Source organism: Berghia stephanieae, chromosome 10 (assembly GCF_034508935.2).
Source record: "Berghia stephanieae isolate SIO BIC M18660-M18661 chromosome 10, UCSD_Bste_1.3, whole genome shotgun sequence".
In the NCBI taxonomy this organism is placed as follows: domain Eukaryota; kingdom Metazoa; phylum Mollusca; class Gastropoda; order Nudibranchia; family Aeolidiidae; genus Berghia; species Berghia stephanieae.
In genome coordinates this window covers 27,562,068-27,581,359 of record NC_088369.1, presented here as the reverse complement: position 1 = coordinate 27,581,359, position 19,292 = coordinate 27,562,068, and the positions used below count along the sequence as shown (strand labels likewise).

The 19,292-nt window shown below is 33.2% G+C and overlaps 1 protein-coding gene across 1 annotated transcript; it reads right to left on the bottom strand.

The window, feature by feature from the left end:
* Positions 1-9,887: 9,887 nt before the first annotated feature.
* Positions 9,888-18,160, bottom strand: LOC144980899 (signal peptidase complex subunit 2-like). Its single transcript, XM_078928807.1, has 5 exons — positions 18,023-18,160; positions 15,087-15,170; positions 13,944-14,104; positions 12,631-12,765; positions 9,888-11,632 (listed from the first exon to the last, which is right to left on the bottom strand). Exons 1-5 carry the CDS (start codon positions 18,032-18,034, stop codon positions 11,449-11,451), a joined length of 576 nt encoding a protein of 191 aa, XP_078784933.1. The 5' UTR covers positions 18,035-18,160; the 3' UTR covers positions 9,888-11,448.
* Between the last annotated feature and the right edge of the window lie 1,132 nt (positions 18,161-19,292).

Below are 19,292 nucleotides of genomic sequence, written 5' to 3'. Positions count from 1 at the left end.
ATTGTGCCCCTTGCCTGAGCCGGCGTATGAGTGAAGTGAATACGGCAAATTTGTAGTTGTAGTTTCGTTTTCAGTTGGCTGGTGACCGCAAAGCTATTAATCTTGCCTTCGTATACATCATTTTAAAGCTGAGATTTTAAACTTTCTTTTGATACCACAATCGTCCAAATTTTCAAATTTTTCTTAATTTTTTCATCAAATTAAAGTTTTTAACTTGAAACTTCAAACTTTGAAAAAGATCATAAAAATGCGAATCTGGTATCGAATGAAAGCTTGTTCAATTTTCTTTCTGATGCAGCCATTGGCGTTACTATTAATAGTGCTGACGCGAACAGCCGAGCGGAGAGAAAAGATGACCGTCAGTTACGGTGTTCGAGTAGCGGAGCGCCGGTTCAAAAATCGGAGTTTAACCCTCTTCTTCAACTCAAAGCCATAAAATAACGGCAAATCTTATGAAAAAAGCATAAACATTTTTTAAAAGATGAAGATTTGAGATTTAATCTGATACCAAACACGTTTTATTTGATGGACTGAAAATGAGAAAAAGAGAGTGACGATTTGAGTTGAAATTCTCGGTTTGCCAATAAAGCCATGACTCGATAAGAGGGTTTGCCGTACCTACTTATAAGGATTTGAAAAAAATGTGCATAATCAATGCATTCCTTCCCTTGATAAGGAGCGAATATGCTGAGTTCATCGGCTGGGGTCGATGATGAGCTGATTTTCATTTTTAATATATTCATTTTTCTATGTTCATTTTAAAAATAAAATTTTGTTTCAAAAAGATTTCTTAATCTTTGAAGTTAATTTAATTGTACCAATATATTTTTTGAAAAGAAATTGGTGATGATTAAAAAATAATGATTTGACAAAATTTGTCGAAAATCTAACACCCGTCTTTATGACCTTCACTTTATAATGTTGAGCATATTATTGAGAGAAACGCACTGGGAAAGGGTTTATATTTATAACAACATTGTGATCTCTGGGTGTGAAATAATCCTACAATCTATCAAGCCTTTTGTCCAAATCAGATCCTGTCATTTGAACAAACCGTATAGTTTACACATTATGCCACGTCCACATTTGACGTCAAGTTGATGTGTATAAGCCAAAGAAATTAGAAGGAGAACTATTTGGTATAGGCTACATTACGCAGTTGCTGAGGTGAAACACTGGGGAGCAAGCACTGGTGCAAGATGTAAAAAAAGAGGATAAGTTGTATAAGATGCAGTGCCAGAAAAAACAGATGTATTGTTTGTTTGCTTTTAAGGGTTTTACGGCGCTTGCAACACATTAAGGTCATATCAGCGCCAGTAAAAAGGAAGAAAATGGGATAGTAATAAGTTCTAGAATTACAATTAAATCACCCAAGGAAAAGTAAGACAAAGGAGAATTGGATCAAATAGGGAATAGGTGTAGATTCCAAGAGCACACTATGGAAGTACTTAGTTTGAGATCACCTAAAAGTCTTATCCAGTCACAAATACAGGTCCCCACAAAGAGGAATACACTCAAATATTTACTTCTTCTTCCAGTGTCATCTCATGGGTTGAGGTCGACTTGAAATGACACGCCAATCTTCCCTGTTGACGGCTTGCTGACTGCATTCGGCTGCCGACAATCCTGTCCATGTCCTCACATCATCTATCCAAGTTCTTGCTGGCCTGCCTCTTCCTCTTTTCCCCTCAACTCTACCCTCAAGAATGTCCTTGTTGACAGTTTGATGGCGTCTTAGGTGTCCAAAATACCTTAGTTTCCTTGTTGTTATTACTTTCATTAGGGTCGGTCTGATATCAAGGATGTCACAGACTTCTTGATTTGTTTTCTTTTCTTTCCAACTGATTTTTCCAAGGCGACGGAAAGTCCACATTTCAAAGGCCTCAATTCTTTTCTCTATTTGTTTGTTCAAGGTCCATGTTTCTGAGCCGTAGAGAAATGCTGAGTGGACATGACATTTGAGTATTCTTATTTTCGTTTTCATCTGCGTTTGTTGCGAAGTTAAAATGTTATTCAGTTGGCTGAACCTCGACTTAGCTATGGCAATCCTGTTTTTCACTTCCATCTCATTCTTTCCGTTGTTGGTCATTGTCTGTCCAAGATATTTAAAAGAATCTACTTGTTCGATGTTTTGATTATTAATTTGGACTTTTGCGATTTTTTCAGGCTTCTTTGACATGACCATTACCTTCGTCTTTTGAACATTCATCTCTAGACCCTTTGCTGTACTGTTCAGGTTTATTTGATTTGCAAGGATCTGTAGATTTGTCTCGTTGTCTAGATGGAAAAGCAGCCCACGAGGAAATAAGACAAATTTCGGGCAAAAAACGCACCACTAACAACAATAACTGTATTAAAGACAAGAATGGTAAAATATTATTTGAGAAAGAGGATATAAAGGAAAGATGGTGTCAATACATTGGCGAGTTATTTGATGATGACAGGCCCCAAATACCTGTGCCAAGCAACACTGACGGTCCTCCAATACTCACATGTGCATTGAAAAATATGAAAGATGGCAAGGCTGAGGGTGAAGATGGCATTGTAACAGAAATGCTAAAAATTTTGAAAGAATTCTCAATTGTGAAACTAACAGATCTCTTAAATAGTATTTACAATACAGGCTATATTCCAGACGAACTTGCCAAATCGGTTTACATCACGCTACCGAAAAAACCAAAGGCTTCAACTTGCAGTGATTTCCGCACAATAAGTCTGATGCCCCATGTAACTAAATTATTATTGAAGATCATCCTAGAAAGAATCAGGTCTACCATCGATAATGAAGTTGGCGATGTACAGTTTGGCTTTAGAAAAAATAATGGGACAAGAGAAGCAATTTTCTGTTTAAATAATATCACACAAAAATATCTTGATCATCAAAAAGAAATCTATGCATGCTTTATCGATTACGCAAAAGCATTTGATAGAGTACAAATATTTACAAATCGTATAAAATATGTAAACAAAATATAATACATTACATAACAGAGAGATGATTTACAAGGAAAAAAATATCATCTCCCAAAACTAACTATACATTTGACTGTTTCCCTCTCACCAAGAGTATCCGTCAGGGCCAGGACAAAACCAAGAAATCTCATTCCAAGACAAAGACAGAAAACTAGTTGGAAAACAGATTTAGGGGGATAGAAGACACAGTAAGTACCTCCCTGCCCACTATGGGAGGTCAGGATCCCCACCAAGAAACAGGTGTATGGAAAAATACCAGAGCCAGGTTTGCCGTCAAGGTTATTCATATCAGATCAGATTAGATTTCAAACTGATAATATTTCTTTAATCTGTCTAAATTTTAAGATAAACCAATTTGAATACAAAGTATCTAATTTATATACAAAGTACATATTTGCACTTAAAAATTCTAATGTCGGTGAAAAGCCTATAAGGGCTTACTGATTTTGAATAATCAGAACAAATATTTTCTTTTTAAAAAAATAAAAATGTACATTATGTTAAATGCATTTTAATCGACAATAAACAATTTATTCAATTCAATTTAATTGCGTGAATAACTATGTTGGCATTTCAATTTCATAATAAAATGAGTTATTATCAGATTAGACCTGAGAAGTGAGTGGAGTGTAACCAATAACTAGAGGTGTCTAAATGAGTCAATAAAACGGAGTGGAGTGTAATTCATCTTCCATTTATTTGATGCGTTTGACCATACTAGACTAGAAGGCTGAACTAGATTTAAAGATGCAGTCTCTCCCATGGACTTCTCAAGGAGGAGAAAGACCGGGGAAGCCAAGAAATGATTGGCAACAGAGCACGATTGGGGAAGCAAAGAGGGGTGGATACACATGGAAGCAGGTGGAGAAGACAGTCCAGGGTAAAGTCAAATAAATGGTTAAGGATCCAAGTCAAGTAAACCGTGACAAATTTGCTTTTGGACTTCAGATTCTGTGATAGACAAGAAAGAAGAACCTAAAAAAAATAATTTCGTAATGATTCGACTTGGGAAGTGAGTTCCTAAACTATATCGTTGTCAGTCATCCGCCGTATTCTGATAGAAGTTTTTCACTATAGCCAGAACGTTTTTACCCCAAACTTCAATTGAGCAATATGACCCTCGTCTTGTTAAAAAGTCTTAAACCTGAGACTTTGAGGACCAGCCTCTGGCAATAAGCAATTCTGCTTACACAGTTCCTTTCGTGTATTTTTTTTTTCCCGATGACGGATGGTGGAACCCAATCTCTAGTCTACGCCGATAGATCAACTACCGTCACTACTGTCTATCGTCACGACCGATTGTATTTGTTCCTTGGATAGGACACGATAATATTGACACGCTTAATGAGAAACAGGAAGTCTATTCAAATCACCCCAGGACCGGCCGCGTTGAGACCTGAATAATATGATACGCCTTACAATACAATAGCAAAACATTTAATTACTGTGGTGTAAAAGCGTTTACATAATACAAAAGATAAAGATACCCTTTAATTTTTTAGGAGACTCAAATGTAAGACTTGATGATCGTCTTATTTCGTCGCAAGTTGAAGATAAGGTTATCTGGCCAAAATGACTTGACTTGTACCCCCCCCCCCCCCCCAAGTAATAGAATAAAATAAGACCAAAAAAAAAATATTTAAAAAATTCAAAGAAACACATTTTCTCATTTCTTTCACAAAACATTATCGCATAAAACTATTATATTGGAAAGTTAAGGTGACCGCCTGCTTTTGAGAGATTAACCCGTAGGCTCGGGTTTAATGGGGGTTTTTTTTTTCGACGTAATCTAGCCAAAATGAGCGGGGGGGGGGGGGGGGATTGCAATTGTTTAGTCAGGGACCATTCTTCTTGAGTTGTTTAATTAGCCCCTGGGAAGTCAAATGTGAACGGAAGTGAGGAATTTGCCCAGGACGGCATTGGCCCATGTAGTCTCAATGGACATCTACGCACATTGTGTCTGTGCGGGGAGAGAAGGGGGGAAGGGGGGAAGGGAGAGGGGGGTCACGTTATGAGGAGCTCCCATTAGTTGTGTGAATATTATCAGTAATGTGAAACCGACTGAATATACACATAATATGCGACTGATTGGCCAATATATTATTATATAAAAGTTAGTATAATAATACTCACGTACCAGGCCGAAATGGTCTAGTAGATAAGGCATTGCATTAACAAGTGAAACACAAAGCCTGTTTCTTTCCCTCCCGCCCCCAACCCTCCCTGTTTGTTTTTTTTTTTTTTTTTTTGTTTTTTTGTTGTTTTTTTTTCAGGGTTTTACGGCGCTTGCAACACAGCGCCAGTAAAAAGTAAGAAAATGGGATAGTCAAAATTTCTAGAATTACACTTAAAGCACCCAAGAGTAAGTAAGACAGGGGAATTAGTTCAAATAGAGCACAGTACCCGTGTACTTAGTTTGAGATCACATAAATGTCTCATCCAGACACAAGCCCCCGCAAAGAGAAACACTCAAATGTTTACAAATTATATATATGTTTAAAAATATAATAATACAGTGCATAACATAGAGATGATAATATATATACAAGACAAAAAATATCATCTCCCAAAACTCTAACTATACATTTGACTGTTTCCTTCGCAGCCAGGGTAAGAACAAGAAAGACAAATCCAGAAAGCAAGTTGGAAAACAGATATAGGGGGATAAAAGGCACAATAAGTGACTTTCTGCCACTATGGGAGGTCAGGAACCCCACCTAGAACGTCATCACCTTTCATTTTTACCACATGGTGTTCGAATGTTTAACGCGCCACTGTGATTTAAATTAAATAAATACTATCTTTTAAATATACACACACACGTTCGGACTAAAGAGGCTAGAGGTATGGCCTATCTCAATTTATCAAATTAATATATAAAGTGTTGCTATTGGTTCTTTGTTGTACATATTTACATTTTTGTGCATTTGCATATATATATATGTATACATTGTCGCCGTAGATTATCAACTTTGTGTTTATACATTTTCATGCATGCCACGTCTGTAAACGAATTTCCATTTTTTGGATGAATAAAGTATATATCATTATCATTATTATTATTATAAGTCTTTTAGAAATAGAAGGAATTAAATGTGGACTAATAATAGGTACGGTAACGTAGTACCACTGCAACGTAAAAAAAAATAATAATAAAGACTAAATAAATATTTATTATAATAATAATAATAATAATAATAATAATAATAATAATAATAATAATAATAATAATAATAATAATAATAATAATAATAATAATAATTAATAATAATAATAATAATAATAACACAATAATCAAAACATGATTCTTCTCGTTTTTATATTAAAAAATAGAATTTATCTAAATTAATGAGACAAACATAAGTCACAACCCAAATATGTTTGTTTGTTTTGTTTTTAAGGGTTTTACGGCGCATGCAACACATTAAGGTCATATCAGCGCTAGTAAAAAGGAAGAAAATGGGATGATAAAAAGTTCTAGAATTACAATTATAGCACACAAGAAAAGGTAAGACAAAGGGGAATTGGTTCAAATGGGAAACAGATGTAGATTCCAAGAGCACACCATCAAAGTACTAAGTTTGAGATCACCTAAAAGTTTCACCCAGACACCAGCATAAGTCCCCACTAAGAGGACTACACTAAATGGTTACAAATCATATGTTGAAAATTAAAAAATAATACATAACAGAGATGATTTACAAGGAAAAAAATATCATCTCCCAAAACTATAACTATACATTCGACTGTTTCCCTCCCAGCCAAGGACTCCGGCCAGGGTCAAGACAAAACCAAGTAATCTCATTCCAAGACAAAGATAGAAAGCAATTGATAAACAGGTACAGGGGGATAGAAGACACAGTAAGTACCTCCCTGCCCACTATGGAAGGTCAGGAACCCCACCCAGGCAACCCAAATATGTATAAATAACTCAACGAAAATGATGTAACGATACAATAATTTTATTGTAATTCAATCAAATATCTTTCTAATCCCTTTCTTCCCAATCTGACATAATATGATGAAACATTGCATTCACAATACATACGCATTCACACAGAGACAATATTTGTTTGTTTTTAAGGGTTTAACGGTGCTAGCAACACTCATAAGTCATTTCAGCACCAGTAAAAAGGAAAGTGATTGGAGATCTGAAGTTAAAAGCACTGAAGAAAATGTTAGACAAAGGGGACTAGTTCAAATAGGGAACAGAAAATTCTGTGAAAATTCCATCAATGTGCCTATTTCAATATTACCTAAATGTCACATCCGGACATAAGCAAAGAATTTCGCTATGAAGCAAAAACTCAAATATTTACTCAATAAAATATATTCAAAATTAAAAACTATAATTGCGCAGGACCAGGAAAAATCTGAGCAAAATCAATCCAGAACAAAGGCAGAGAACAACACAGAAAGGAAAAACAGATAGAGGGGGATAGAAGACACAGCAAACATGACCTCTCCAGCCACCTTCCAAAACATTATTAGATACTTTCTTCGCAATTGTGCACCCCAAACGAAATGGAGCATACCCACACACACACACATGGGCGCGCATACACACACGCACACACAATTAAATAAAATATTAGTAAAACAACCAGCACCTCATATTTAGAATCAAATGAGAAAGATAGAATGAGAAAAAATAATGAAATTATGGAAACATTATAATAATAATAACAACAGTAATAACAAACCTTCCAAGTTTAAATTTTTATAAAAATAATACACATGACAGTAAAATGAATGAGAAGTCTCTTCAATTTTGAGAAAATCATTAAATGTTCATTTCAACCATGCAATTTGAATTTAAGATCAGGATTCACGTCCATTTGTATACAGTCATAAGGGCAAATTGCAACGTGTACATTACGTAACACGACAGATTTTCCAAATACCCCTCTCCACAACTATATTATCCTGGTGACCACTTTTTATATATTTCATACTTTTATCAAATGATAAAACGGAGGATTTAAAACTTCCGATGACAATTAATAATTAACATACATAATGATTGATTAATAATGACAATGAATTTAAAGCAATACGATGCCCCATTTGTCAAGACCATGCGCTATCTGTAGATTGTAGAAATTTGAAATCATTAACTTTAGATAAGCGATTGTGTCATAACAAAGTTTCAGTTTCAGCTGGTAAAAAAAATTTGTTTTTTTTTTTTTTAATCAACATTATTGACATCCCTGCATATCTTAAAATACTCAAAAGTGTGAATCCACTTTTATCATTCAGGACCTGTTCTTAATTATTTTTTTTAATGCCCTGAAATAAGACGATTTTAAAACGATTTTATTTTTTGAACTATCCTTATTACGATACCCATCAAAACCTGAGTCAACCATAACTTTAAAAAATTCCATTTTACCTAAGGAATGGAAAGATTTCTATTTTCTTCTATCGAGTATAGAAATATGCATGAAAGAAACTGAAAACCATAGTGTCAAGGGGAATAACTGAAATACCAATAGCATAAATAGATCATATTCATTTAATGCTGTGCTCTCTAAGAGCTTTACAAAATGTATTTCTCCCAGTAGAAAACATAGATATAGTATATAGAATGAAATATACAGGCTTCACGGGGCGCTAATACTTGCAAAATAAATATAGGGGGGACAATTATTATGAACTTACTTTTGAATTTTACAACATAACAATAAAATGAAATGCAAAATAATACATAGTCATTCTCACATTCTCATCAAAAGGTCTGACATGCATGCTTTCAGTACTTTCCGATAAACCCCTAAAAAAAAGTGGATATTTAACCATTAAAAACAAACCTCAAATTTCAATTAGACTTTCATACAAGCATTCCTGACCAGAATATAATAATACTCATTATCTCAAAAATCAATCACAAAATCTACTTCTCATCTGTTTGTCTGAAAATTACGCTAACATTTCCTTACAAAATCAAAATAAAATAAAATAATTTTTTTTTTCAAAAGTTTTATATTATTTTAATTATCATTCAAGCAACCCCAACATTTTCAGTGTCTGACTATCAATTGAAAATTTCTAGCATAAAACTTACCAATCACCAAAAAAGAATAAAACAAAACAAAACAAACAAAAAAAAAAAAGAACATCCATTAAGATTATTTCAGTAACCAATGAACAATAAGTCATCATCATGTTTGAGTTTTCCATTAATATCCATAATAATCAGAAGGTGTGCTTTAAATAATGTTCGTATATCAAGTAGTGCATCAACCGAGTTGATGCATAAATGTTAGCATGAGCTCTCTACTCAACAAGCACCAAATATTGATACCACACATCACACAGTGTAGATGAATGACTTTTACTAGGTATCAATATCACAATCATAAATCAGTAGCTTAGTCCATGATGTCATACCAGTGTGTGTGAGGCTTGCATCAACTTGGAAGCACAAAAGAGAAGCCTTTGAGCTAAGTGTACAAAGTGCTTTAAAAGGGTTTGTATTCCATTTGATTGACAAAATATATATTTCAATTTTTTGGGTAAACAAAATAAACCATTTGATTATCAAGCTTTGACAGGAAATTGTTACCATAGGTAACAAGACAAATCATTAAGTATATCACACACATTATCATTATTGCAGACTTGCCTACCAACAACCGTCTTCACCTTTTCTTACTTAAATCCTGATCAGAGGACATATTTTTTTGTATTTTCAAAAGAATATGTTTATTCTCATTTCAAGAAGCACGGTGCAGTAGTAAAATAACAAGACAGGACATGACCAGGTTGGTTAGAGGGCATGCATGTCATTTCATAAAGAACCAAACAATTTCAATAAAAGATGCCACTTTTCGCTCGATATATATATATATATATATATATATATATATATATATATATATATATATATATATATATATATATATATATATATATATTTTTTTTTTTTTTTTTTTTTTTTTATTTTTTTTTATTTTTTCATATTCTTGTAAAATTTCCTCATATGTGCAGACCTGCCTAATATATTTTTTAATTCCTGGAATGACGAAATTTTTTGGTTCTAATTTCAGAAGTTCAGGAAGACCTTTAAGTCTTTCAAACTTATTGAAAATCAAACTTGAGGCTAGACTACATAATTTTAAGGACTTTGAAGTATTAATTTAATCCTTTAAAGGGTACATTGTTGATTTTTAAATTTACGTACAATTTTTATCTCGTAAAAAATTACGAATTTTTAAATTTTTAATAGGCAGTCCGTATGGGACCAACTGCCTCAAAACAGTATTGTGTCAGGGTGAACATGATGCTTAAACTTAAATTTTAATGCTGAACTTATAAAATTAAACCGTTCAGAGAGTGATTCAGATTGATCTGATTCATTCTGACAGATTGATGCAGTGGGTCACATATTTGTGTATTGTGGACAAAATTGCTCAATCACAAACAAAAAAATAATGTAACCAGAATTAAATGTACAGCATTCTTTATGTCTTATCCACTTATTCTTTTATCATATTAGGTAAAAATTTCTCAAGATTCTTTGACTCCATTTGCTTTAATCAAAAAACATTTTTTTTTTCATTGCATTCAATACAATAACAGAGATTTTGGTTATTACACAGAGATGCCAACCTCAAGAATCAGAAATGTGTAAGTTGGGAGGAAAAATGTCTAAAAAAAAAAAAAAAAGGGTAATCCAGGGCAGTCCCCATTTCATGAGTAAAATTTAACACCATCCAGTGTTGTGATGCTGTATAAATACTCAGAATCGAACCTCATGTTAATACAAGGAAAATGCAGCTGCCAAAATCACAATTTTCATATTTTTCGTATTGGCACATTTTTACTTAACAAATTTGTAATGTTCATATTAGTTGGCATCTTTGTATTACAACTAAATAATTTTTTAAAGTCACCCTCCAGAGTCACTGTCATTAAGCCCATGGAAATGGGGGTTATCCCAGATTCTATAGTGTAAGATGGACAATAGCAATTGCTTGCTACCCTTTGAACAGGATGCTATGTCAATCACAGTACTTTCTACCAGATCTTACTGACCCAGCTACCCAATCGTACTTCTGGAGGGACAGGAAGGGGGAGGGATGGCAGAAATAAATCTCTTCTCCACCCAGGACTGATCTTGGTCCCTCAGCGTGTGAAGCAAGGGCTCTATCAACTTGTTTATAATAAGAAAAAAATTATTAAATAAATATCAAAACAATAAGGCTAGAATGAGCGATAAAACATATTGAGAAGATGAACAAAAGAAGCAATTGCATGGGGGATGGGGGTAAAGGAGTGGAAATAGTGTTTGTTTTTGATTTGATTTGTGAAACTTTAAAACTACATAGCGTAAAATTCAAAATAATTCTGATTTGTCAATACGATCAAAATAAGGAAAAGAGTCAAACATAAAACGACTATCTTGAGAAGTCCTCTTACATTCAGACAACACCATAAACCATCCATTATTGCATACATATTACAATCATCTTTTCACTGTTCCTTTTTGGTTGTTAATTCTTCCCTCATCTTTTCAATCACTGGCTGAAACAGGTCAAAACAAAAAATTCCATTCTCATCAAAATAATTGGCTACACATTTTGATATTGTGGTACTCTTCTCTTTGTTACTCTTCCCATCCTTGAAACTCATCGTCAGATGGTAGGTATCATCATATCTGAAAATTGAAGAATAATAAACATACATGTTATTACAATATAAAAATTGACTACTGTATCTTTTTGACTGAATGTTTACAATAATATGAGAGCAGTTCTCTAAGAAAGATGATTGAATTTTAATATCATAATGATATAGTATTATAGCAATTATCCTTTTTTTCTTTCTGATAAGCAATTCTGATAAGGAGGTATGACTATAAATTCTTTGAGGTAGGAGTAGTACCAAATGAATAAGTTAAAATTACTGTCAAGTATAAGTGGGGCTAATAAACGTAGAGAGCCTTTTCTGAGGACGTTATGTTAAAACTAGAGTTTTTCAATTATCATGGTGCAATTCAACTGACCGCATCGTGTTAGTGGGCAACAAAAACTTAAGAGCAGCATGAGACAGTTTTCAAGACATGAAGCCTGCCCAAAAACCGCATATATGTGTCGTTTTTTTCATTCCATAGATAACTTCCATTTTGCTAATGTTTTAATAATGGCAGAAAAGAATAAAGCGTAGATTATAATCATAATTTTTTTTTTTTTTTGCTCTTTCCTTCTCCTGAACATAATTTCTTTTGCATTGAAATAATAACATTGTTGTGTATCATTTTTTATGATGCCAATGCATGTATATAATTGATAGTCTCACATCTCCAATGAAAGAAAAATACTGTCTTCTTTGTGGAATCTTCAAAATTGAAGTTTCAGACTTAAAAGAATGAAGAGAAAAAGAAGAAGAATTAAAAGTCCAATATGACAATTATACAGCTGTAAATTGGATTTTATTGTATTATCATTCTAGGGTTTAATTCATGCTACATTCAATTATGCTATTTAGCATTGGCCCTCGAGCAAGTTTCATGACTCGTATGGGTGTCCCCGGTGTAAAATAGGATGTGTATAGACAAACTTTTTAAAGTCATCAAATAGTATTTGAATATCATAAAGAAAGTCAAAATTGTACAGGATCCACTCTATGGACCATAAGACCATAACGATCACTTACTTTCGTAAAGAGGATGAGAGGATATACTGTTTATCTGGCTCCATCATTGCTCTGTCCTTCTCCAAAGCCACCAAAAATATGCCTTTCTCAATATAGTTCAGATACACGGTCAAAATACCCATCAGAATGAAATATCTGGGGTTGAAACGTCAAGGATTCATAAAAACTACAACAATCTTATATTACAGGAAATGAGATTATGCTTATGTATCAATAATGATAAATTCGAAGAAAAAAAAAAGGTACGACAAATGATCAACAAAATGTTCTTTTAAAAAATAAAAACAAAACAAAAAATATTTTTATTCAAATCTGATTACTGACATTTGAGCTTGTTTTGATTTTCTCTAAGAAAGACAAATAGACAGTAAAAGCTTGTCAGATTTAGTCCATGTCATTTTCAAGCATCAAAGCATCTAAACTCTGTAACAATAAACCACGATTGAAAACGTAGGGAGAAAGATCATTTTATAATTCAGGCCCTAATGTTTGGAATTCACTCCCCAAAACTGTAGGAGATGTGCTAAACATCACCATTTCAAAATCTAGATTGAAATATTATTTATTTTATGAGAAATATCTTGCTTAGTGCCGTTTATTGTATTGTATTATCTTGGTTTTATCTGTATATGTCAATTGATAGTATGTGTGTTATTAGATTATTGTAATATCTGACTTTATGTCATGATATTATTTCCTATGTAAAGCTCATAGAGAATGACATTGTCATGATTAATCTTGTACTAGTTCTTATAATATCCATCACTGCTTACAGCCAGGTTTTCATTCACATGAGTAAGGGGTTCAAACTGCCTTTTTATTGTGCAGCTATGGTGGTCTAGTGGTATGACACTCGCCTTCAGAAGTTCATGGGTTCGAGTCCTGTGCATGGATGAGTCCTTGGAAAAGGCTCTTTACTCACATTCTCTCACTGTGCTCAGTCCTGTATTGTCCTGCATGTTAAGTGTTGCTGTATGTTAGCGATTCCTTGTAAAACGATTTGAGCATGTTTAAAGGCTATTGGGCTTTATAAAAGCTCAAGTTTGTTATTATATCAAAGTGCATGATGCCAGGCCCAGAGTGTTGCAAAATTGTTATATATATGGTGGTGACATAATGATCAATATCGCTTGATTTTATTAAAAGACATTGAATTACTGAACCGACAGATGCCTCAATAGACTGATAAAAATACAAGACAATTCTTTTTTTCCTTTTAAAATTTGATTCAAATTAGAAAGAAGCACACTATTCATCATTCAAGTGTCACCAATGATATTATTAAGTCTCAAAGACGTGTTTGTAAAGGATACGAGACAACACAGATGAGCAGCACATTGCGAGACTGTGGAAATGGGTTGAGGAAATCCCACACTAAGGCAAACATGGCAAACCCAATGGCAATGGTGCAGATGAATAGCCGGCCATCCATCAACCTATGGGATTCATGGAATCCTAATTCATTTACCAATACCTGCAATAGAAAAAAATAAATAAATAAATAAAAAGGAGGAGGGGGGGGGGGGAGATGAGAATGAATGAAGTCAATAAACTGTTGAGTGTCATATCTTGTGGCTCTCTTCATTAATCAACTACTATACATTCACCGTCGCCATCGGAAGTACTATTGGTGACATTGTTTTACTACAAGGTAATGCCAGTTTGTTGGGGTCGGGGGAGGGGGGGGGGTTGTTTTTTTTGGTTCCATTTAATTATTTGCTTTAAAAAAACTATTTACTATGTCCAAATCGAGATTTAATAAAGCTGTCAAAGTATACTTTTTAAATTAAATTTTTCCAGATTAAAATACAATCAAAACGTTACATTACAACGAGCTGAATTCACTAGAGACAAACCTGAATGCTTATGAGTTATATCTGACAATGTATAAAATGTTTTATTCTTTAATTCACTATGTTAGATTAATTAAAATTACAACATCAAAAACAAACAAAACAAAAATAATAACAATAACAGCAATGATGCATTTTATAATGATGAAATTTATAAAATTCAATTTATTAGATAATTGAAAATAAAACAGAGGTTTTTAAATTTTTAAGGAAAAAACCTTAACTTAAGTTATATAATCTTAACCATATTCAGAAACCATATCATATCATCGCAATTTATTCAAATTTTAAAACTGATCCTAAATTATTTGCATGAACTTATAATATATTCAATATACAAATCAGTTCACATATTTTACTACTTTCATGCCATACACTTATACCACCTAGTTATCTGCCTACTACTACTACTACTATTACTACTACTACTACTACTACTACTACTACTACTAATAATAATAATAATAATAATAATAATAATAATAATAATAATAATAACAACAATAATAATAATAATCCATTATTCTAATTAAATATTCAACCTCAGTCTGAAATATTCAAATTTTTATTTTTAAATTTGGTTAAATGTTGACATCTACTTACCCTTTTGGCTCCATCATCCAGGGTGTTTTTCAGTGCACTGGAGTCCCACTTGTCAATTTTAATTGGTTTCTCATCTGTAGAAGCCTGTGAAATTAAATGAGGACACTTGTACTTGTAACATAGGAAGCCGACAAAACAATCTGCATTTTTATATTTTTAAATGTTATTTCAATTTCAAGAAACAAAGTAGGAATAAACACTAAATGCATGACTTTATGGGTTGTTATATTTTATTTCTTTAGAATTGATAGAGTGTAATTTGAATTTAGTCAGAATCCTTTTCTAAGTATAAGTAAGATACCAATATTCTAACCAAATGTCTTGAAATTTTATCATTTTTGGGTCACAAAGAAACCTGGAGGAGACATTCCAAATTTGGCCAAATGTGGCCTCTAAAAATCTGTATAGATAATATCAGATAACCAATTCGATCTAAAAGAACCAAATGTGTAAAAATCAGCGACTACATTTCAGAGCAGAAAGATCTGCCGTATGGCATGCCACAGGACTCAGTCCTTGGACTCATTTCTCTTCATAGAGCCATTATCCTATATTATTGCTTCCCATAATTTTCTCCAGCACATCTCTGCAGATGACTCTCAGATATATATAAATTGTTATCTTTTTCTGATATATTCAAGACACAATTCGGCGTTTTCAAAAATCTATGATTGACATTAACAACTAGATGATTCAAACTCCAACTAAACGAATATATTTGAGCGGCAAAAACACACAAAGGAAGAGAAGTGGTTCTTCTTTCTTCTTCCTTCTTCTTGTTCTTCTTCTTTTTCTTTTTAATATTATCATCATCATCATCATCATCATCATCATTTATCACTTTTTCCCTCATACAATATTTTTTCCCTATTTTATGAGTACAAGTAAAAAGTTGCTTCAAGTGATTATAGATTAATATAAATCTGAAATTAGATCTGTAAATGGTCTGTAATTTAAGTTTATGCCCTTTACTAATTTAGTTTCATCCCATAATAGCAGCTAGCTATTGTTTTATTTGTGGCATATGCGAGTAATGTAAACAAAACATGACAGGAGTACACAGTGTGTTATACATTCAATATAAGTTGTCTGCTAGCGGTGAAGGTCATGAATCTAATGCGGCGAGACTGTAGCTCTCTCTCTCTCTCTCTCTCTCTCTCTTCTCTCTCTCTCTCTCTCTCTCTCTCTCTCTCTCTCTCTCTCTCTCTCTCTCTCTCTCTCTCTCTCTTGGCAGCAGATGGTGGATGGGGTGACTATGATTTTACATTTAAAAACATTTCTGGTATCGCTGGTCATAATACATATCAAAGCTAATCACTCAAGTCTGTTTCGTACATATATAGGATGAACCAACAACAACAAAAATGCCAACATTCGAAACATATTTTTTATGGCTTTAAACACGTCAAATCGAAACATATTTTTCATGGCTTTAAACACGTCAAATCGGCAATCTGTTTACAACAAACTCAAGGAAATAATTTTGGGTGAGATGGTTCGCAGATTACTCAAATTCCAAATAGGCAAAAAATTGTAATATTAGTATTAGTATTCGAGTAACAGATGGTGCCCTTGATACCTGGAGGGACAGATAATCGGGGCATTACTGAAAGTGAGAAGTCTTTTCAAAGATTAGTAGAATAGCTTTGTGAATAGGTCAAATGACAATGAGTGATTAGTCACCACGGGTGTCGAGATTACGGTTAGGTAAGTTGTAAGGCTAGTCTTATTGAGTATTGGGAAAAATAATATTCATTTATTTTATTAAATTTCATCAATCATCATCAACAATCCAATTTCCAATTCCAATCAAGTTCAAAACTGATGTTGTGAACGGATTTCTCCATCTAGTTCACGATAGGTAAATTATAGGAAATAATACCTCGATACCTCGATACCTCTTCTTCGCGTTGAAGGCTATGCCTGTAATACCCGTTCTGCACTATCTCTAATATTATTATAATAAAGAAAAAGACTCCACCGAAGTGGGCGTTCTCCATATATATAAAGGACATATATGGGCGGTTAAAAACTGCTCTAAAGCACATCGGGAATCGTCCCAGTAAAATATTATTTTAAAACATACCGATTGATGGCGGATCGGACAATTATCTTAATATTAATAGTAACTTAAAACTTAAGTCAAAGAGAAAAGAATGAAGGGTGTTGCGAGCTTTTATAGGATAGACACGATGACGTCACGTTTAAGTGATAGACAATGAACAAACACAACATTAAGATTACTCACAACAGCTCGATCAACACACGACAGTCATAGTGTCATAGTAGTCATATCATAACAAAACATTTAATTTACAATTTACAACAACATAAACTATCAATAATTAGTGACATAAAATCTTCCCCACACTGAACCCAAACTTTCCCAGATTCCCAATTTCCGAGAGACTGGAGACTCTAATTCTAATACTCTAATTCTTAATGTCTGTGTCAGATCTGCAGTTAATCACTTAAACTTTAAGTTTATTAAACCAAGAGTTAAAGTTAACACGATACTCAGACTCAGACTCAAGTGTCAAGAGTCAGACAGAAGATTGATACAATTACAATATCTCTTAGGATAAATCAGGACATGGAAGAAATTAAGTTGTCTGCTGAACCATAATATGACAATGACAGCAGTAGTGACAGGAGTAACGGTATCAGTTATAGTCAGTAACAGTGACAGCAAACAGACATATATTCATTAATTCATCATATATTGGCCAGCCTACTAAAAAATCGGTATGGGTAAGAACCGGCATATATCGACTGTAATTCGAACAAAAGCCGGACACTTAAAAACCGAACACGCCTTTAAATTTTAATGTTGATAAAATATGTTGCAAATGTTACATCTGATGGTGATTGTGTAGGAAATTTACACGTATTAATTGAAAAACATTACTAACGTATGTCAGAAAAACAAAACTTACGGAAGGTGCCATTTTGAACGTAATCGTAATGATGAGAAGGAAAAAAAAGGACGAAATCGAATAATGTGCTTATTTCGTGTCGTAAATGTATGGATGAAATTAATGTTATTTATTGTGATCAGCACCTATTTTTGATACCCATAAATCAATAAACTTTTTATAGTCTTTGGTAGGAAAACAATTTTACTCAGAAAAAAAATCTCAGTCAATTTTAAATTTTGAGATTAAAATCGATACAGTATTAAACAGATTGTACTCGAACAACAAAATATCAGAAAAGAACACGTAGAGTATGAAAACAAGTGATTCCATGCAATTTGAGTCATATTTTCATGTAATCTCTTTGCATATTCCGGGTTGATCAGCCTTTTTGTCACATTAATTTGAAGATGTCAAAAAGATACATTTTTGTTCGTAGTTTGAATAATAATAATAATGATAATAATAATAATAATAATAATAATAATAATAATAATAATAATAATAATAATAATAATAATAATAATAATAATAATAATAATAATAATAATAATAATAATAATAATAAATTATTATTATTGTTATTATTATTATTATTATTATTATTATTATTATTATTATTATTATTATTATTATTATTATTATTATTATTACTATTACCAACTCAAAAAAGTCAGATCAATAGCAATCTAGAGAGCATTGATCAGATCCAATGCTATCTATACACATGCCGACTCGCCGGGGATCTGGCGTGGAAACCAGAAGGCCCACGAGTCTCGCTGATAGCACTTTAACTCTCTCTCTCTCTCTCTCTCTCTCTCTCTCTCTCTCTCTCTCTCTCTCTCTCTCTCTCTCTCTCTCTCTCTCTCTCTCTTTTTTTTTTTTTCTTTTTCTTTCTCTATCCCCTCCCTCTCTCTCTCTCTCTCTCTCTCTCTCTCTCTCTCTCTCTCTCTCTCTCTCTCTCTCTCTCTCTCTCTCTCTCTCTTTCTTTCTCTATCCCCCCCTCTCTCTCTCTCTCTCTTTCTCTCTCTCTCTCTCTCTCTCTCTCTCTCTCTCTCTCTCTCTTTTCTTCTTTCTCTATCCCCCCCCTCTCTCTCTCTCTCTCTCTCTCTCTCTCTATATATATATATATATATATATATATATATATATATATATATATATATATATATATATATATATAGAATACAAATTGTCACTCACATTTTTTGTGGCCGAGACGTTTGTTTCTGTGTCTCTTTACACGTCCTCAGTCGGCGTAATAATGTCCGAAGGAAAAATTCTTACTCCA

Excerpts from the sequence above, each read along its gene's own strand:
- LOC144980899 (XM_078928807.1), bottom strand. Across the intron at positions 12,766-13,943 it reads CTGCTCATCTGTGTTGTCTC|ATATTTCATTCTGATGGGTA; the intron begins GTATCCTTTACA and ends TTTCAACCCCAG. Across the intron at positions 11,633-12,630 it reads CTCTCATCCTCTTTACGAAA|ATATGATGATACCTACCATC; the intron begins GTAAGTGATCGT and ends TTCAATTTTCAG.